Source organism: Drosophila biarmipes, chromosome 3L (genome assembly GCF_025231255.1).
Source record: "Drosophila biarmipes strain raj3 chromosome 3L, RU_DBia_V1.1, whole genome shotgun sequence".
NCBI lineage: Eukaryota > Metazoa > Arthropoda > Insecta > Diptera > Drosophilidae > Drosophila > Drosophila biarmipes.
The window spans coordinates 17622245-17643054 of record NC_066613.1 but is presented as its reverse complement, the minus strand read 5'-3'; the positions used below and the strand labels follow the sequence as shown (position 1 = coordinate 17643054).

At 44.7% G+C, this 20810-nt stretch overlaps 2 protein-coding genes, 1 long non-coding RNA gene and 1 other non-coding gene across 7 annotated transcripts; 3 read left to right on the top strand and 1 right to left on the bottom strand.

The window, feature by feature from the left end:
* Positions 1 to 614: 614 nt before the first annotated feature.
* On the top strand, positions 615 to 13773 carry LOC108035179 (prominin-like protein). 4 transcript variants are annotated; one of them, XM_017110645.3, is made up of 15 exons: positions 615 to 687; positions 1351 to 1502; positions 6983 to 7518; positions 7575 to 7722; positions 7799 to 7927; positions 7988 to 8175; positions 8238 to 8402; positions 8462 to 8592; positions 8650 to 8985; positions 9051 to 9160; positions 9224 to 10169; positions 10228 to 10367; positions 10830 to 10889; positions 10984 to 11157; positions 12458 to 13773. In XM_017110645.3, the coding sequence occupies exons 3-15, from the start codon at positions 7113 to 7115 to the stop codon at positions 12567 to 12569; spliced, it is 3045 nt and encodes a 1014-aa protein (XP_016966134.1). In that variant the 5' UTR covers positions 615 to 687; positions 1351 to 1502; positions 6983 to 7112; the 3' UTR covers positions 12570 to 13773. The 4 variants fall into 4 exon arrangements, with proteins under 4 accessions (XP_016966134.1, XP_050741749.1, XP_043950723.1 ...); XM_044094788.2 differs by having other exon boundaries at positions 634 to 817; XM_050885791.1 differs by lacking the exon at positions 10830 to 10889 and having other exon boundaries at positions 634 to 817.
* LOC127010803 (uncharacterized) lies at positions 3013 to 3574 on the bottom strand. Its single transcript, XR_007763601.1, has 3 exons — positions 3499 to 3574; positions 3393 to 3431; positions 3013 to 3038 (listed from the first exon to the last, which is right to left on the bottom strand). It is a non-coding gene; the product is annotated as an uncharacterized LOC127010803 (long non-coding RNA).
* Positions 6117 to 6189, top strand: Trnam-cau (transfer RNA methionine (anticodon CAU)). Its single transcript has one exon. It is a non-coding gene; the product is annotated as a tRNA-Met (tRNA).
* Positions 13774 to 14070: 297 nt separating the features above from the next.
* LOC108035177 (prominin-like protein) lies at positions 14071 to 18519 on the top strand. Its single transcript, XM_017110644.3, is given in 11 exon segments — positions 14071 to 14500; positions 14555 to 14670; positions 14799 to 15080; positions 15137 to 15270; positions 15349 to 15514; positions 15567 to 15930; positions 15990 to 16815; positions 17043 to 17303; positions 17526 to 17544; positions 17547 to 17736; positions 17792 to 18519. Coding segments are annotated over 11 exon segments (3366 nt in total). The 5' UTR covers positions 14071 to 14078; the 3' UTR covers positions 18378 to 18519.
* The last annotated feature ends 2291 nt before the right edge of the window (positions 18520 to 20810 follow it).

Sequence of the window (20810 nt, the reverse complement as noted above, 5' to 3'; positions counted from 1 at the left end):
ATGGAACTGTTCATAGATGTATTTCTAGAGTTTTATTTTCAAGTCATTAAAGTTTTTATTTTGTCACCGTATGGAAACACGAAATTGTATCTTTTGGATTTTTGGTCAATTCGTTGTTATTGTGGTATTGTGATTTTTACTTGTGTTTGTACTTTTTCTACAATTACTTTTATTTTTTAAATTTTCAGTTGGCTAGCGGGTTTTAAGGTATTTTTCCAGGGCTGCATCTTTGTTGTGCCATACATTTAGTATATTGTTCTGGTATTCAAAGCAGACCCCTCGGAATCTGTTTTCTATTTTTAAGTCCCGGTATAATTTATTCAGCTCATAACTGCATTGAAATAAAACGCTTTTGGGTTTTTTGTGCTTGAACGCAAGGAAACGCAAGGGAGAGCGCTAAAGAGCAGCCGCTTCGGGAGTAGAGTTGGAAAACGCCTAACAGCACTGTTAAGATGCATCGCCGTTGCCTTCCTCTGCCGCTGTTTTCCATGCATATTAACAGCGCTCTGTAAAGCAGCGCGAGAGAGCCGGAATAGAGTTGGAAAAGAACGGAAAGCATCGACGCTGGCCAACACAGATTTTAACGATATTCTGCGATATTTTACCAAATGCCTGACAAACGGTCACACTTCAGAACCACTTTGAAATGCGAAATTTTTTCGATCGGATAAAGTAGAAGCGGACAAGGTGAATTTCCGGGAATTTGCGGGCGGACTACTCTGAATGGAGCCTGTCCTCGCGTGACTGAAACTCCGTTGGCCACGCCTACAGGCACGGGAAAACGTGGAAAGCGAGTGAAAATCACAACAAACGCCAGGTGTGCTGGGCAGCAGGGGAAAACGGAAAACAAAGAATGTTTCGAAAGGGCGGTGCAGTGCAGTGATACATACAAATACGCGACTCTGTGCGTTCTCGGTGGAAATCGGCTTAAACGGCCTACTGGCTTGCTGCGGATTCATAAATATCCATGGTTCCCAAGGCCTGAGCTTGGAAAAACTCCAATTGGGCCGCGGGGGTCACTGGAAGCTGGAAGAACTGGGAAGACCCCGCTGCAGCGACCTGGATTCGGAGTCTCTTTTTTTTTGTTCGCTCCACTCGAAGAACTTTGCCGTCGGTTTTGATTTATCTGTTAATTAGAGCCCAAATTCGACTGGAATTTTACACAAAACACGAACAACCTTTGGTTTACGAACCCAAAACAACGTTACTCAGTCGCATTGCCACACATTTTGACCAGCAGGGCCGAGCGATTGGCACTCTTGGCTCTCCAAATTGGGTGTTTTTCTGTTGTCCCCGGCGACGTTGCCTTGGAGGAACCCGTCTAAAACCCATCCCCCGCTTCCCTTGCAGCACCTGGGGCCCCTGGATCTGGAACTGAGCGCGCGATCGCTGGATCCCGCGGCTAATTGGATTGGGACAACGCACATTTTGGACACCATCTTCCGCCCGAACCCGAGTCCCAAAGCCAGCTTAATTGGCTTAGGCGGCGGTTGTCGATGTTGGTGAGTGTCGGCTCATTTATTCTGTTTATTTCAATTTACCCCAGCGAGTTATTCAATTGCGGTGTCGAATTAGTGGGTGTGGGGTCCCTTCCTGTCTCCCATTATGCGCCACATCCCATGTCCACCCATCTCGCCCGGGGATCCCACCTGGCGGCGGCCGTGTGCATAATTAATGTGCGGCACTGCACTAATTGCCCTGTGAGATACAAAACACTCGAAAAAGGAACACCCGCTGAACATACACACGCACCCGCAGATACATTTTACATCCCTGACCTGAGATACGGATGCGTGTGGTGGAAACGACACCCAGCCGAGTGGAATCCGTGTATTTATAGAGTTTTGGGCTCTGTTCTATGGATTCCCAGCCGCACACACTTCACAGAACTCGGAAGCGGACTCTAAAAAAGAGCAGCGCACATTGGATAGGCAAATCGCTTGCCACATCATAGGGAAATTCGTAGTAAATAAAATACTTGGGTAAATAAAAATGCCAGCTTTTGAAGTCATTAGAAAGAACATTTTTCTCTCTAATTATTGGGAAATACCTGTTCAGATCACAATCAAATAAAAGGTCAAATGGTCTTAAGTGATTGAAAAGCTATAAAAACAAAATAACCAACGGTTCGAATGACATCTCACCAAACCAAAGTAAACAATAAGCTGTACCGCTCCGTATTTGACTAGTCTGGTTATAGATAATTAGGTACTATGCCACCGTTTCAGAACCCAAAAACAGACTTATTAATATCTTCTGTCGCTGCCCATCCAAAAGTAAACCCACTTAACCAGTATTTATCTACAAGAAAACGCAGAGATAAGCCCGGCTAACCCAGAGTTCAGAATCATTAATCAAATACGGCACAGCGAAATGGAAAACATATGACGTGGATGCCCAGTGTCTGTCTTCCAAATCCGAGAACAAACCGAAAGTAGAGCCGAGTCAAGGTTTGCAATATGATAAGCCATTGGATAACCGGGCAGCCTTCATATCAGATTCGTTTGGCAAATAAGATGACTCGGCGTCGGAGAATCAAGATGATATAACACATCATTGGGCACGTTTCTTCCGTTTCTGTCAGTGTATGCGGCTTCCGTTTCTTCACTCGAGCAAAGCGCACTGCTGCTCGATCGACCCAACCCTTTCCCAGTTCATTTCCGCCCCTTTTCTCCATCTGCACTGCCCGACTTCCTTTGTTTGGATTCGTTCAGTGCTCATCTAAAGAAGTTTACTTTGTATCTGCTTGTGTGATTAGCCCATTTCTCTGCGGTCTTGTATCTGTACATACGTCTGGGGAGTGAGTCACGAGAAACGAGTTTTTGCCTGGGCACGACTCCACTCCATCGGCAGGGCAACCTGTTCTCTGGCCATACATCTTTCGCCTCGCAACGCCGTCCATGGACTGCTCCGCCGGCTGTTCCAAATTCGTTGTTGGATGTCACTTGGCGGAGGCGGTCCCAAATGGACTGAGTTGCGAGATGCTGTGCAGTGTGTGTGCTCTCAATTCAATCAGTCGAAAAATTAGTTGCAGTTGGCTGGGGAAAAGTTGATATTTGTAAGCTGATTAATCACGCCTTTTCAACTTGTTATTTTGAAGATGACATATGGCATCCGCTGTCTTCGCTCTTATCTGAGATTTGTGCCCGCCTTAATAATATTGACCTCATTGTTTAATTACATGTGATTATTTAAAGCGGAAAAGTTTGCTTCTTACTTTATAAGAAGTGCAGCCTGTATACATGATAATGGTTTAACTTTACACTCAACTTTTAAAATTATAAATCAGTTTTGTACCCTATTTGTTTAAATTGCTTTAACTACCAAAGGTCATTGCTATTAAGTAGTGCACATTTTTACGTTCATGCGAATTCTTTTCAATATTTATTTACCACTCGGCACTTTGCTGTATTGGCATTGATTGCGACTCTCTGTAGATGGAGGAAATCGTTGTTATTAATTCAACCTTCACTTTGCATTTAATTCTTTTGTTTATACAAGCCACAAGCAACCGTCATTAAGTGTAATCGTGTTTTGCTGATTTAGCCGCCAGCAGGTTTTTGGGTATCTTGCACTTGGCGCTTCCGCAGAGGCAGTGGCCAGTGGTTCTATACCTCCGTGCCTGTGACCCACTGTGGGTATCGCCAAATAAGTTTGTTTAACTTTGTCAGCTTTCTCTTCTTGGTGCAAAAAACGAAAATGGTGAAACCAGTTGGACTCAATCAGCTGGGCTTAAACAGGCGAAACCCATTCAATAGCAAGAAATGCATTGTTGCCTTTGTCACAGGCTTGGACTCGCATTACCCAAGGGGGAAACTTTATTACGATACCAGATACTCAGTGCCCACAATGGGTATATTGTGATCGTAACAGCTCGTTAAAGACTCTGAATAATCTAGTTTATTTAGTTGATTCATTCTGCGACAACGCTTGTTCTGCAACTTAACAGATTGCGAAACTCACTTTGCTAGAATTGTACACGTTTTATTAGCCCCGCTTTATTCTTATTAGTAAATAGGCAGTAAAGGTGATAACTTAGCAAGATAGCATCTGAATCTAGTAACTTTCAAATATCTCAGTATTTTTAAGTCCACTTTACGACTTCTTGTGTTTGGAAATCCCACTTTCCAGGAATCGTTTGCATTTCATTACCCGATTATTATTATTACTTTGCTTTTGCGTTCTAGCCGTTTGAGTATATAAAGATTTAATTGGTAGGTAAATATTAGGTAGGTATATATTAGGTTCTTGATAAGATAAAAACAAAGGTTTTATAAAATTTAACTAAAAACTCCATTGTACTTGTTGGACTACTCTGAATCTATCTATTTCTGAATCTTAAAAACAAATCCTTTTATTTTTGGCCCATTTTATCGCTGTGTAAATATGAACTCTAACCGGAATTAAGGGCATTTTGCGTGTGGCCTTGTCGCGCCTTTGCCTGTTCCGCCCACTGTTCGAGGGAGTGCAGCATCCTTGCAGATGCCCACTGCGCATGTCCCCTTTTCGATTTCCTGCCCAGCGATGTCCTCCCAAAAGCCGAGGCTGCAAATTGTTTTGTTTTCTCAAATTGCTGAGGAGACACGACCTCTGGCCATGCTGTTGTGCTAAGTATTTGCCATTTGCAAGTCGGATTTAGATTCTGGCAGTGAGCACAGCCAGAACTTCGGGCCACAGAGAAGAGGCCCTCAGTTCGAAGCCCCCAGCGTGTGGCGCGTGTCAAGGCCGTTCAAAGGCTGCCAGCCTCCGTGGGTATAGAGAATTTTCTGCACAGCATTCGGAGGCAGCACAAGCAGCAAATGGAGCATCGTTTTTCCAGCGCCTTTAGTTTGCTCCCAGCCAGACAACGCTGCGTATACGCAATCGACACCAGCAAACACTCGTCCGCCTGTTTGGCCAGCCATTAAGGCCCTGTCAGCAGGTGCCAGTCCGCAATCCGTGGCAAACGTCTATTTTTACACCAGCCATCAACACGCCTGGTAATCCAGCGCTTTCCGGAAAGTAAGCCTGGCAAGAAAAGAGCCACAACCTCGAGATAAGCAGGCGGCAATGCAGTGCTCCGAACATACATGATATACACAGTGTTGTTGCGACACTTTCTGTGCAGTGTGTTGTGGTGTTTTGGGGGCACGGGCCAAGGGGACAGGGCCAGGCACACTATAAAGCATAATGCCATGGAAAACCTCCGAGGCGAGGCGAGTCGAGTCGAGGGGCAGACCCTTGGCCGCCCGACGCGGCTTCAGCCCTTCTTGTCCAGCGGTGTCGCCCACAAAGTTCATTAAACTTTTCGATTTCTTTGTCTATGTTGTGCCAAGACAGTCGATGAGTGTGACTGCTGCTTGTTGCTCGGCTCGGTGGCCATAAATTTACAGTTGCCAGCAGGGGCGGCTATCAAAAGAGCACACTCATTCAGCGGATCTATGTATCTGGGAAATACGAGTACGATCAGTGCCTCCAGTGCGGTGAGCAGGCAGTGCATTCTCAAGAGCCCAGTCAGCAAATTGCGTATAAAGAATTAAACATAATGTTGACGGTCACGAAAAGTATCCTAAATTATTATTCAATTACAATTTTTTAAACAACTATGAATCAGAGTTTTGATAAAAAATATATTTTCGTTTGATTTTTTAGAAATACAAAAATAAGAAAAATAAGATAAATGATGAATCATTGTGTGATTTCGTGGTGTTTTAAAATATTTTGTGATAAAGTACTTAAAAGCTCATGAGTTTCGGTAAATTTACTTAGTGACATATCTGAGCTCTCTTCTACAATAACTTAAGGAAGTACAGAAAATTATTTAATATTTGTTGTTATCTACTTTCAAAGGCAATAATTGATAAAATAACAATTGACCTAGTACTAATGACAACAAATATTGATTTATGGCTTTTTTACAATCCAAATCGTTATTCAATTGAGTTCAGAGAGATAACGCGGCCTGATTTTAGACAATAGCAATAGACTAAGGAAATTCCTTATCAATAAATTTCTATTAAACAAACATTGACAAACATTTCTCATACACATATTTATTGATAGCACAAACATAGATGTGTAGATATGTATGTAAGAGCCTTTGGCACAAGTCCGCTTTTTGCCGGCACCGTGTTCATGCCTCGATGGCGCAGTTGGCAGCGCGTAAGTCTCATAATCTTAAGGTCGTGAGTTCGAGCCTCACTCGGGGCATGTACATTTTTTGTTATTTTTTATTTTTTGCGAATTATACTTTTTTCCTTGCTATTTGCCCTGCCCGCTTTTGAATATTTCGCTTAGCTAGTTATTTGATATTTGGGTAATTATGCAAAAGCGACACAGGCACGCAATGCTTAGTACTAACCTGGCTGGTGGGTGACTCACGATGCCCCCGGAAAAGTGCATTCAACCCGCAGCCAAAGGGACTTTCACCTCCTCGACGGGGAGATAACACCTGCCAATGGCAATGTGCCAAAGCCTCAGTCCTTTGTATCGCCAGTAGATTGCATGGTGGATTCTCGGGCAGCAGCTTATGCCTCAACCCATTGTCATCTCCTCGGCTTTTATTGACCTTAATTGATGTCAAGTGGATGTGAGAGTGCCTCTGGGTGTGTGTGCCTGTCTCCGCAATGCGATGTAGAACCAATCCTAAACCAAGCCCTGGATGGGATTATGTCCCATTTGCCTGGACACACCAAGAGGCGAATATTTTTTATTGCCCCTGCCACGCATTTATTATTGGACGAGGACATGCCACTGCTCCATTAGGGTGTGAGCCCTGCTCCTCGAATGTGCTTAATTCATTCAACTCTGCCATTGACCCGCCCATTTTCATTTAAAAATACCGCAGAAATTGAGATTAAAGATTAATTCGATGGGTGTTTTTGTTAAGGAGATACGCTTAAAAGATAACTCCTAGTAGGGAGTTGGGTTGCCTCTTCTTTAAATAAAATACACCTGCCAAAGTTCTTCATTTTAATTCCTTGTGTTATTTTTTGTTTTGCAGGCCTCTGTCGTGTGAAATGGGTGTGGGCTACTACACCGAAGGGAACAAGATCAAGAGCAGCAGCTCAGCACGTTAGTCAGATTGAAGAAGCTTCTCCCAGACCCCGAGGTCCTTCGAAAAGCAGCCGGCGATGAGTCAAGTGGCGGCCACAGTGGAGCCTCTGGCCGCTGTCAAGCCGAAGTCGATGCGTTCCCGGAAGCGCAGGCAGCGCCGGAGACGACAGATAGCCTACCTGGCCATTTGCGGACTGAGTGTGGCCATCTTTGGCTTCGCCCTGGCCACGCTTATCCGGCCAGCAACCGCCCAGAACGATGATGATGTGCCCGGCAACTGGCGCAAGGGATATGTGGGCCATGGCACCACGCACGAGCAGCTCGGCCAGCCCCACTGGCCACCCGTGGAGTACACCATGTACAGGCCGACGACCAACTACACCAAGGAACCACCGCCGCCCACGTCGGCCATGAACTCCATTTTCAATTTTACACACTTTCTGTATGACAAGGTCCTGTACAGGGATGAGCCTATACCAGAAGGTGAGTAAAGTGTTGCTCAGCTAAACAATCTAAATAAATACTAATTTGATTGGCAGGCTACATTGTGGTGAGGAACGCGGACACACTGACCCTGGGCCCCAAGGTGGAGGAGAATGACTGGCGGGATCTGTTGGCCCACTATTGGATGGTTCTCATCTGGGTTTTTATTCTGGTGGTGCTCATTATTATCATACCGTTTATTGCGTGAGTGTTGGATCCTTCCATCCATCTATATTTTGGGAATTATAATAATATTTTTAACGATTCTCTTGCCCCACAGCGTTTGCTATTGCTGCTTCTGTTGCTGCAGAAGATGTCGACAGGGCTGTCCTCCTTGTACCAGTAAGCAGGATGCCCAGCGGCGCTTTTGCTGCGGCATCTGTCTGCTGATCCTCATCATTGGACTGATGTAAGTCAAGGCAACTGCAGAAAAGGGCGAACCTAACTCATTTGTTGCGCTTTCCAACAGCTTTGGCATCATTATCGCCTTTGTGACCAACAAAATGATTGACAGCGGGTTCTCCGAGACCTCTGAAACAATGAAGCGCGGCAGCGAGGACACCTGCACCTATCTGAAGGATGTGGCCGACCACGTTTACCATCTGATGATGTACAACTACGAGGAGATGGAGACCCATGTGCTAGATCAACTAACCCGTAAGCAAATTTGTTTTCTGATTCTAGGAGATTCATATTTACATTTTTGTTCCTTTTTTCAGATGCCCATAGGCACATATTTTTGGATCTCTCCGACACATCGGAGAGTAATTCACTAGCCGAGATGGAGAGGGTGTTGGAGAACATGCCCGAGGCTCTGGAGCTGATGAGACAAGTGGACAAGATGGAGAAGGACCTGCGGTTCTATGGCTCACAGTTAAGAGATGGTAATTATACAAATAAATGTTAAATAACCAGAAATACCTATAAATAATATTGTTTCTAGGTGTGCGTGGCATCAAGCGAGATATCAACTTTGCCGTGGCCAATCTCTGTCAACTCCAGATGTGTCAGAAGTTCCTGATCAGCAGCAATATCGAGCACATTGACACCTCTCAGTGTCTGCACTTCGACGGGGTACGACTGAATCTCCCTTTTGAACAGACATATATAATATCATGAACCTTCATACAGCTACCAAACACTACAGCCTTTATTGCTGGAATGGAGGATATAATTGAACGGAAAGTTTATGTTATACCGCAACGAGGACTTGCGCGTCTGAAGAAAGTGAGCGACAAGGTGAAGACGCAGATGTCCTTCGTTGTGCCGCCCATGATGCGGGACTTGACCAAGGGCAGGACCGTCTTCCGCGAACATGCCACAAATGTGCGTAACATTGTGGAGGGAGTCCTGAGTGACATCCACATAAAGACGCTGCATTCGACAAAGTCGTTTGAGGATGTCTACGAGCGTTTTGGTCACGATAGGAACGTTGTCAGTTTGATTGTATGCTTGCTGATTCTTCTGGTAGGACTGCTCTTAAAGGTTATAATCTACAAAAACTATAACTTACTATATTGTTTTATTTGTAGGTACTTTTTATACTGATCTTTGCTCTGTTGTGTGGCTGCTTTGGGCGACGACGCACTGGATACGGCGATGAGTGCTGCAGCAAGTCCACCGGCGCCACTTGCCTTCTTCTGTAAGTAGATGCAATGAAATCCTGTCCAGAAATATTAATCCAATATTTTCTATACCTTTTTAGAGCCATCCTGTTGATATTCTGTGTTTTCTCGTTCATCGCTTTGGTTGGGCTGTTCTACTTTATGCTGGGCATGGTGACCTACCAGGGTGCCTGTGCTCCGCTGAGGGACCAGGAGAACAACACCCTCTTCCGACAGCTGGATGCTAAGATTGATTTGCATCACTTCTTGCCAAAGGGCGAGGCCTCCAAGGACGTGTCGGAGCCGCTGAAAATGTCGAGTGCCATCAAGGCCTGCCATGCCAACCAGACCATATTTGAGATGTTGCGCCAGAACAACATATACGACATCAACGACCTGGCGCGCATCAAGGTTATGACCCACTCAGCCGACGATCCGGATACTGTCAAGGTCTTCGATGAGGATCTGTCCACTGTGATACTGCTGACGAACGAAGAGCGCGAGGACTTGAACCAAGCCCGCGAAAATACTCTTTCCAAGTACCACAGCTCCTTGTACATGCCCAGTCTGTGCACCCAGTTCACGCCGATGAACCTAAACGCCCTTTCCGAGCAGCTGTACAAGCTGTCCAACGATCTTGAGTACCCCGCCTACGGCTGGGCCAAGGTGTCCTTCTGGAACGAGGGCCTCAACACGAAGGCCTTCTATCGCAACTTTGTGCCAAAGCTCACCAGCCTGGTGGAGAAGATGAGGGCCAATCTGAAGAAGATCGACGAGCTGATCTCGTACGAGAACCACGACTTTACCAACACCATCAAGATTTTGACTGCCACGGCAATCAGCTCTGAGGAGTTCATCCAGAAACGCGGCAAGGAGTACATCAATAGCCTAGGAGGCAACTTGACAAAGACCATTGACCAGATGATAGAGGACTACATCGATATGATTATAAAGGAGGCCAACGAAAGTGTGGGACACTGTGCGCCCCTATCGTATATATACTATCGTGGAGTCGACTTGATCTGTCACCGTATCGTCGATCCCATTGTGGGTTAAACACTAAAGAGACTGCTTTATAGATATTAATGCTCTACTTTATCTGCAGAATGGCTTCTGGGTGGGCATATTGCTGTGCGCCCTGCTCTTCCTGCCCATCCTGTTCGTGGCCCACCGCCTGATGTGCCTGTACAAGAAGATCTATCCGTATTTGGCCACCGTTGGAGCTGCCGGCGTTGTCGAGGGCGGGTGAGTTGTCTTTAGTCTACCCCAATTCGCGTTTCAGGCATCCCAGCTAAACCATCGTAACCAACCTAACCCAAAGCTGTCCCATTTGCACGGGTGCTCCGTATGTGCCGCCGCCAATCGTTAGCTGCTCCGGTGGGCAGCAGGCCTACTGCGGCTGTCCAGCCGGAGCACCCACTCGAGGTGGTGGTGGCGAGGATGCCAAGCAAGTTGAGGAAACCGATGCTGTTGCCTGGGACGAGAGCGAGGTGATCTACCCGAATGCAGAGCCCGATCTCGCCTCCAGCAAACGCAAGAAGGACTAACTAACACCTTGGGCTGGACTCGATTTTACTTGATTAACTTTCAGCATTTGTTTTCTAATGCATGTAGCAACAAAAAAATTCAGCGTTTGCACCACAACTAAGTCGTCCATTTCGTCTTCTCATTTCACTGCTAACCCCGAATCATCCCGCCCACCCGCAGCAGCGACTATCTGTACGACGCTTATAGTGAGCGCGAGCGCGAACATGTACCATTGGCTAAGTAAGAGATCATCCAGTCACCCGTCTGACCCCTGTGGCTAGCAGCTCCTCTAATCTTGTGTCCCTCTGTCCCATTGCATCTCCTCCCCCTTTAGTGTGCCCAAGAAGCGGCGCAAGGCCTACGAGCGGCGCCGGGAGCAGCAGGATTACTACGAGGACGCCTCCCCCAGCGTCTCCCGTGGCAACCGGTCTGGCGGAGATCGCGGAGCCGGCGGCGGGGACGGAGCCCCGGGCAGCAGCAGCATGCGTTACAACGATATGGCGCCGACGTAAGTGTCACCCAACTCACAGCTAAGCTTGTCCTATCGGTAGTCGCTATCTAAAAGACTGTCTTAGCTAAGAGGTTAAATCAGTAAGAAATCGGTTAAACATTACATGGAAATTGGGCATTGGGCCATTTTCCTTAATTAATGTAAACAATGCATTTTTTAAAAGTTTTTTATAGGATAATAAAAACATATATATTCACTTAGGTTCATTTTCTCATTGTCATGTCAAGGTTATAGTTTGTTTTCAGTCAGAAAAGACAAAACATTTTCTGAGAGCTATCACACAATTTAATGGAATGTTTAGAACTTGACATTTAGTTAGAAAGACTGTTAACCCTATGATAACACTTAACATGACATTAAGAAAAGGGCTCTTAAGGATTTTTGCATACTTTGCTTAGAATATATTTTTAAGTTAAGGCAGTCTTGTAGTAACCTAACAACATGCTCTTCCAATAGTAAATGCATCATAGCCGCCGAGCACTGACCATTAATTAGCCCGACCGCTTCGATATCCAGTTTCCCTTGATCGCTTAGACGCTAATTTTTAATTTTGTTTAATTTAGCGCTAAAGGTGTGACCAATGGCACTCGGCCAAAGGCATTGGCGGCAGATGGTTTCTTTTAGGCATGGCCCAAATGCAAATCGGTTTTGGTTTCAGCTCGGTAATGTTCCCATTGAGAGATTCGATCGGTGTCGGTGTGCTTCCCCGCGGCAGTCTCCATTCGAATACACTGCCGACTGTTTGTGAATAGACTGGAAACCCCCTACACATCAGCTTAGTTTCCCTTTCGTTTCGATTTGCAAATTACAAGTTTCTTTAATTATTACTTGCATTTGTTTGTGTTTTTGATTGGCTACAAAGTAATGAACAAACATTTACCCATTGCTGGTGTTTATTGAGTAATTATGTTCCTTAGTTCATGTTAAAAGCTTCGTGTATGTTGAAAATCTTGAGACTTTTTATTGAATTTGTATTGCAAAGTCGAGAAGCTTTTGAAGATTGCTCCTAAGTAACAGACACTTCTGGACTCGATCTCTGGCCAGACAAGATCTCAGCTTGTCCTCGAGCAAGACCACGACCCCTCCTTGATAAACGACTGCTTTTCCAAGACCAAAAGCCACTAACTCCATATCGATGTTCGATCCATGTTGACCAACTAATCTGATTAATCGCAGCCACTGCTGCGCCCCATTCTGTGTGTGTTTCTGTGTTGTGCGTGATTGGTCGCACTATGAATATTAAATACGCTCTGCATATACTATCCATGGACTAATTCGCTTTAATTGCATTCCACAGGCACTGGGACCACGAGCCACCACGATACCACAATCCTCCAGCCGCGCCGCCATCCTCGGAGTACGAACGTCCGCCGCCCTACTACTATCCCGGTGCCTCCGAGCAGGATTAGACGGACGCACTGGCTCGGGATGCGCCGTTCGAGAGGTGGCAACATGGATGATTTTATTTTCAACCCCTAACGCCCACTGCCTCCGTTTTCCCCCATATTAGTATACCCCCTACTGAGACTGTACTTTTAGTTAAAAGCGTAAACAAAAGGATAACTGAAATTATATAATTTAATTAAGTAGTATTGTAGCATCAGGTGTGTTATCACTTTGGCCCGGCCAGGAGATCTGCCAGCTGGAGAGGAACCCCCATTCATAGTTATTATTAAGTGCGGGCCAAAGCAGGAGGGCAAATACGAAAATTCTCAAATACCCACTTATGATTACTTTACAAAAACGAAACAAAACAAAAAATGTTGCCAAAAGACGAGCACGATGAATCGGAAGTATCCGGCGGGACGCGTGCCCAGCCGGAGTATTTAATGAACTCTGGAGTCTGGAGACTCCGGGCTAGATGGCCGAGCGGCAGGCGTAGGATCTGATGAGTCCCTTGAAGAAGTTGGCCATTCGCCGGGCCGCACGGCCGCAGAAGCTTTAAGGAATCTCATAATTTTATTATGCACACACTCAGAGCAGGCGAGACATACCCAAAAAAGATAAATAAAACACAATATCTAGCAAGCAACTACATAAATAATAACCGATCAAACACTTTATGGAATCTGTAAACTTCCAGGAAATCAAAAGTCGCGGAAAGCAAAATACGATCAATACCAAAACTGCCATTTTAATTTAGAAAAGAGCAGAACACGATAGTTGGGAGTTGTTCAATGCATTTAATGTATTTAATTTAGAAACAATACGAACACTACACACTTCCTTAAGAACCGACAAATTGTGCACTCGGACCCAAACATACCAATTAAATAAAACAAATTCCCCAAACAGCTACAGATTCGGGTTACGAATTCTTGAGTGTAATACGTATTTTAACACGTTGTCATAGTTTAGTAAGTGAAAACCAAAAGCAAAACGCAACCCTAAAGCATTTAAACGTTTCCAATTGTATTGTCTAGGATCTTAAGGGCAAGCTGTAAGTTTCCGACAAGAAATACCTATAAACAACATACACCATACACAAATAAACCGACACGCGAGCATATTGTACGGATTACACAATTACATAATTTTAGTATTATTATACAAGTAAGAATGTGTGTTGTATTTTACATTTGACGTACATTAAATGATTTCCGCTTAAGTCAAGTAACCATGTATCAATATTGCCGAGCGCAAGTAAAGATTATCGAATAAGAGGCCGGAAAACATAAGAAAAACCCAGTTGCCAGTCAATCATCGAGCTCCGTTGATGGTTGTCTCAGTCGTTTGCAAAATTTTGTCAATAAACTTCAAGTGGTTTTATGTACGAACAAGAGAGTCTTGAAAACAATGGGTTAACGAGGTTGCTTCTTGGTTAGATCCTCAATTTCTGTCTAAATAATTTGTACTTAATCTTAGCAATCTTTATCTTGCTAATCACATATTCCTATCTATAAAGACAGTTCGAAGGAATGACTATTAGGCATTTCCTTATTTGGCTTGGAGTCCCATCCCTTCAGCTGCTGTTGGTTGACTGCCAGGCCAATCATACACTGCGTCCCTACAAAAGTCCGTTTGCACAGGAATCCTTTAAAGAGTTCCCGAAGTTCAGGCCACAAAATAAGGATCTGGAAGCGGAAAGCAGATCGAAAGATGATCAGAACGATGAATATCTGAATTCTTTGGGTCCTATCACGTATGTGCCCCATCTTGCCACGGCCTCCTTAATCTCGAACTCCAAGCAAGTGCCCAAGGGCTATATAACCAAAGATAGGAATGACATTGGATCTAAGGTGGTGAGAGATGACTGGGCGGAGTATTTGGCCACTCAGCCAGGGCTAAAGATATTCATTCCCATATTATTCCTGCTATTTTTGCTGGTACCCATCCTTGGGTGAGAGGTTATATTATTTTACTAGTTTATATGCACAGCACCTATTCCCATTAGATTAATTTATGCCTGCTGTTGTGCGCGCTGCAAGAAGAACCAAAAGTCTAGTAAAAACACTCGCTACTGCTGTGGTATCCTCTTAGCCATTTTGGCCTTCTTGATGCTGTAAGTATGTGTGCATTACCCAAAACCGGGAGAGATAATGGATTAATCCGTAGTTTATTTCTAATTTTTGCCATTTTGGCAGCCAACCAGCTAAATAAAAACCTAAAAAGCCTTAAAAAACCGGTATGCTTACCAGGTAACTCGAGCAAGTCAAGTGAAGAATATATATTCCGAACCACCTCTGATCACATGCATCATCTGTATGTTGTCAACTACAATCAGTTAACGAGGAGGATCGAAGGTTCCATGAGGGATGAACCAAATGCCACCGAGACCTATATTCAGGGGGAAGTGCATGCCGAGGAGATCGAAGATCTGAGTGAAGTCCTTGAGAACATGCCGTCGATTAAGGCACTCATGATATTGTTCAATAAGGAGTTGGGCAATGCTGGACGTCTGGCAACTAGGTTTCGTCTTGGTGAGAAGGGCTATACTCCTGTTAGATCTAGGGGTTTGATAAATAATCTTCCCTAGCTTTGCAAGGGGTGAAAAGGGATCTCACAAAGTTTCTAACCTCGGAATGTAAGAATTTAACCTGGGAGTGCAAGGACTTCTACCAAACCCAAAAGATCAAGAAGCTAGACATGGGATGTCTGCAATATGATAAAGTAGGTACTTTAAATCATATTTTAAGAATATTTTATTAATTACCTCTCATATGTAACGTTCTATCATTCACTTTCAAGTTACCCAAAACAAAACCCCTTATCAAATCTGTTCAAGATGTAATAGACAGCAAGTTAATCACCTACCCGCTAAAGGCAGCTCAGCAGTTGAGACAGATTCCTCAGGCGATCGAAGATCATATGAGTGGCATATTAGACACTATTAAGAAGGCTCTGGATAAGTGCGGTAAGCTAAAAGACCTTAGGATTGTTTAAAAAATATTTTAATTCATCCCAAGCAAAGGAACTGCAAAGGCGATACAAAGCATCCTTGAAAGTGTTGGGAAGAGTCCTTGAGGAGATAAAGAAGGATAGGGATGTGGTGGCGGAAAAATCTATAACCAGATCTACTCCAGGTTCTGCCCTGAGAAGAAAACTGGGATCAACATGGTACGGAACCACCATTGGCATCATTATATTATTGATGCTGGTACCTCTTCTCCTGCTGGTCAGTCTCCTGGTGGCTCTGTCCAGTCCAAAAGTGGCCAGTTGGCTGCTCTGCATTTCTTTGATTGCTATTTTCATCCTTTTCTCTATTGGAATTTTACTGGTTCTTTTCTATTTGGTCCACGGAGCTTTGATATATCAAGCCTTTTGCTTTAGGTAAAATTATTTGAGATTATTTTATTTATTCATTAAGTAAAGTTCATTATAATCCATAGGAGACCCTCTCCACCATTGACCAATAAATACACTAATCCGAATGAGTATCTCCCAGAAAATATTACCCTTGTTCAATCACTTCCCATGTTGAGAACCTCGGATATCCTGCAGAGCTGCGTTGGCGGTGAAAGTTTATACAATATTTTGGGTTTCAAAAATATCTTTAACGTAGAAGGCCTTCGCGATGATGTGATGAAGGATGTTCGTGAATCCCAGGAGAAAATGGAGAACGCTTCCTTGCCCCACAAACTTCAGCATATTCATCCCAAGGCAGCGAATGTGGCCCGAGAGTTGTTAAGGGGCCATCTCGCCAAATATGACAGCAAGCTCTTTACAAAACACATATGTCCTGAACTGGTGCCGGAACTGAAGCCAGGTCCCTTGCCTGAGTTGATCGGGGAACTTAATAACCTGTCGGAGGTCGTGGAATCAGGAGACACTCTGAGAAACCAGTCGATTCACCTAAGCTTCATACAAGAAAACCTAGGTAATCCCTTGGCGGAGAGGGTGCCAAGTTTATTGGAAATACTAAAGCAACTGGATGTGCTGCTCTCAGGAGGACTTGGTAGCTTTGCCAAGTACCTGAAGCAGCTGCTGGCCAAGATCAAGCAGGGCGACGAGTTCCTGCGACACGATGCCAAAGGGGTGGCCGACGAGGTGGCCCGGAATATCAGTGGTTTTGTTGAGTCCAGCCTGGATGAGTACGTTCGCATGGTGGATGAGGTCACCAAGGGCGAGATGGAGAGCTGTGAGCCACTCACCCGAGAGGAGGACCAGGCCAAGGCAGAGTACACCGACCTATGCAATCGGATTGTAAAGCCAATGGTGGGTGGGATTTCCAAAAAAAAACAATGTTTTTCTGTTTTTATATTAGTTTTTTCAAGCATTCACTTTCAGGTAGCTTATAATCGAATAACTTGTACCCAGAAAAATGTTGCATAAACTTAATGATAAAACCATTTCCTATTTTTGAAGACCTTATTTTTATACACAAGGTTTTTAATATCATGAAAATAAAATTGATGAGTATGGCATGTTATATCTATTTTCAGAATGCCATCTGGTTCTGGCTTTTCCTGTTTTCCCTGCTCCTCCTGCCCGCCCTCTGCTGCACACATTTCCTAAGATGCCGTTTGAAATCCTTAAGGAACATCTCGGAGGCCACGCTGGTTTCCTTGGGAGAGGGCAACTTTGTGGCCCCCGGCATGCTGCCCTTGAGCTTGCCACAATGCGAGTGCTACAGATACCTTCCCGTTGCGGCGGAGACGAATGTCGACTATCTCGAGGACAGGGAAGACTTCTATGTGGATCAGGTCAAGCACAAAAGGGAGTGAATACAGATTTCGAATTTTATAGTCAAGAAAAATATAAATTACCACCTTTCCTAATTTTAAATATATCTATTAAACCATAAAATATCTCTGTCAAACAAAGTACACCCTTTCCTGGCATCCAAAGTCACACTTTTTCTACATTTTTCAAGACATACACTATTGCTACAGCCGAAGTAATAGAAATCAAAATAAGTAATGAAGTTGCTGTGCTGGGAGTCGCACGGTCCTGGTCGGGTGAGATGACAACCGTGAGTGTGGTTAACCAAAGTCGGGGCATCATGGAGGACAATATTGGCTGCTGTTTCATGGACTGGCTAATGCAGCTGCAGCAATCCTCGTGTCCGCTGGTGAGGATTTTAATACTCGGATTGGTGGCTTTGCCGGTATACAATACGATTTTGATACTGGTGGGGTAAGTTTAAGATAATATAAAACTTTCAGGAATTTATTAAGTGATTTTCTCACAGCTGGCGCCTAAATTCTAGTGCTTCGAGCAGTGCAGAGCGTTTGGTGCTGGACATACGAGTGGCCCGGTCTGTGAAACGGCATGCTCCACCACCTCCACCAGCTCCAAGGCCACCGCCGCGTCTTCGTAGGCGAAGGGCACCCAGGACGCCAACTCCAAACAGAAAAATGCGATTGCCAGAAGCCCATACCAGCCAAAAGAAGCCCTTTGATTCCACCTTGCAGCGGTCACGGGCGCAGGAGGATCAGTACAAAAATCTTAGGGAGAATCTGAAGTTGGTCTTAGAGAACTTGCAGAAGCCTCCGCCATTGTCATTACCTCCTTCCCCCTTACTACCAGTTTTTGTACCCCCCGAAGTAGAGCCCTTGACCCCGCCTGAGTCCCTAACCCCACCGGAATCCCCCAGAATAGAGACGGAAAAGCGTCGCTCTAAATTTCTTTCGGGGATCTTGAAACGCCTTGGATTGAACTCCTTTTGGCAGAGGTGGAAAACTCGAACGGGCAGGAAGAAACCCACCACTTCAAGGGCCAGCACTTCCTCATCCAGTTTCTCGAGCACGGGTTCCAGCTGCTTCTACGTGTACTAAACCAGATCTGGCCAAGATCGAGGGCATGGCTAGCTGAACTATCATTCCGTGTGAATCTGTGCGATAATATATTTTGTTACGATTAAAAGCGTGCTGAGGTCAACCCCGGAGGCCTTGAAACCGCGTTTTGGCTTTATTAGAACACATCCGGCAGCGGAGCCCCAAAGCGACCGCCGCCACCGACAAAAGACCTAAGCGACAAACCTTGTTCTCGCATCAATCTTGTGGAGGGAGGGCTGGCAACTGAGAAAAAAACCAAAAGTGTATAAACACCAAAACAAAAGTTAAGCAAACAAAAGGCGCATAAGCCCAACTACCGGGTGAGCTTGCTCGTTCGCCGATGACTGGCTGATTAAGGGGCAGCGAAAGCAGATCGCTATCGTCACTCCAGTTCCAGCTCCACCTCGAGCTCCTCCTCCCACAGCCGAGCTGCCAAGCATCCAAGTGCAGCTCCATCATTGTCGGGGCCACAATGGCAGGAAGGAAAAGCCAAAGAGCATAGGGAAAAACAAGCTGCCATGTGGAGCAGTGAACACCCGATGCTCTACGCATTTAATAAATGAGAAATTTATGATGGGGTTGGGGTTGGGCCTGGGATGAGGCAAAAACCCAAATGGATTAAATTCCTAGATATTCCGGGAGCACCCTTTTTCGGTCTGTTTAATTTATGGATTTTCCTAGAAGTTGTTAAAGATTTCTAATCTGGTTGAAGGTGTGGCAAAAACTGCATAACATTATTATTGACTTGAAAAGATCTATAATTCTCTGCGACATTCCAGGGTTTTGGTTTATTTATAGAGCTAATCCATCAAGTATTTGTTATTATAAGTGGTTTTAAGCTATATTGGTGGTAAACAAATCGTTTATAAATCACCTTGAAATCTCTTTCCAATTATATGGAGAAATTTAATAAGCTCCAAGCACTTAAATATTTTTTGACTCAAGCTACAAAGGTTTATAAATACGTAAAACTCGTAAATTTAATATTTATTGATGTTGAACATATAAAATGAGCTATTTATACATTTTTATTGATATTTAAAATATTAAAAGGTGTTGTTGAAACTCTTTCGTTTATGAGCAAAATGTGTAAGCAATAAATACTTTCTTTTAATTATAAAATTACGAAAATCCTTTCTTATTACCCTTAGCATATGCCTATTAAATACCATACAACCATGGTTTAAAAACGGTGGTAGCCTTCTGTTGGAAAGGGCAGAACACACTCGAAAATTACAATGCAAAATGAGCCGACAACTGGCAGACGAGTTTTTGTTCTTCCGCAGCCGAAGCTGAATGGGACGATGGCCAGATGACCAGGTCCGATTCCCGATTCCGAGTCGATCTGATCGGCGAGAAAAAAATAAACACATACAAGACGAGGCCCCCAGGCAAGGCCATTGAAAAGTGAAAAGCCGCTGGTGGACGGCATATGTTTTTCATAATTTGTAGCTAAAAATTAAATCACGTTTCTTATCAGCGATGTGATGCGATTGTGAGTGCCTTTCTTTTTCAACAATTACCAAAATCATAAAGGCAGCCAACGAAATTACCTGCAAAGAAATTTCACTTTCAGTTTGTGCCCCTGTGTGTGTGAGGGCTTGTACGAAAACAAAAGACTTAAGGCACGAACTTGCTGGAGTGAAGGTTAAGTCGTTCGATTTGATATTCAATCGGTACACCGATTTCGAAAGCCAAGCCAATGCACTCGTCGATAAGGTCCCACCTGCGCCGCATAGACAATGGGTAATCGCCATTCGGATAGATTCCTTCTTCCTGGCTTTCGGTTTTCCGATTTCGGTTTTCTGATCTTCGGTTTTACCTGCCTTTTGTGCATCCGATGTGAAACTTGGCCCGCTTGCGAAACAGAGCAGCGCATGGAAGAGTTTTCTTCAGGGAAAACTGGCACACAGAATTGCAAAAAGCAAAAGCTGCAGCGAACATCAAATGGCAAATGGCACGCAATGGAGTGGTGGGCATTAAAATGCACGCAATTAAGTTGGCCAAATGATTTACAGTGAAAGGCGGTGAAATTGAAGGCATGCAAAGCGTGAGAAGACTCCTTGTCTCCCCTCTGAGCCGCAGGCCCAGAACGTTGAGATAGGAAAAAACCCAGTTCAATCTACGCTTTCATTTTCATTGGAGCGCCATTTGTTGGCTGGACATGGGGCGGGGCGTGGTGGCCAGGTCAGGGATTGGAATTGGTATTAAAAAGTGGACGGGGCCCGCTTATGAAACCCCTTCACACAAAACCCATATGCTAATTAACCCCGGCTGCCTCCTGCTTTCTATCGTGTGAAACGTCAGCCAAGTGTTATGCGCGGCGTATTTTGTAAATCATATTTCGAATTTGCATTTAACGCAGTCGCAGATGGAGATGGCGATGGCGATGAGGATCAGTTGGGAGACATTTGGCGGACGGCTCTTGGCCGT

Excerpts from the sequence above, each read along its gene's own strand:
- LOC108035179 (XM_017110645.3), top strand. The coding sequence starts at position 7,113 with ATGAGTCAAGTGGCGGCCACAGTGGAGCCTCTGGCCGCTGTCAAGCCG. Across the intron at positions 7,519-7,574 it reads GGATGAGCCTATACCAGAAG|GCTACATTGTGGTGAGGAAC; the intron begins GTGAGTAAAGTG and ends TTTGATTGGCAG. Across the intron at positions 8,593-8,649 it reads AGTGTCTGCACTTCGACGGG|CTACCAAACACTACAGCCTT; the intron begins GTACGACTGAAT and ends ACCTTCATACAG.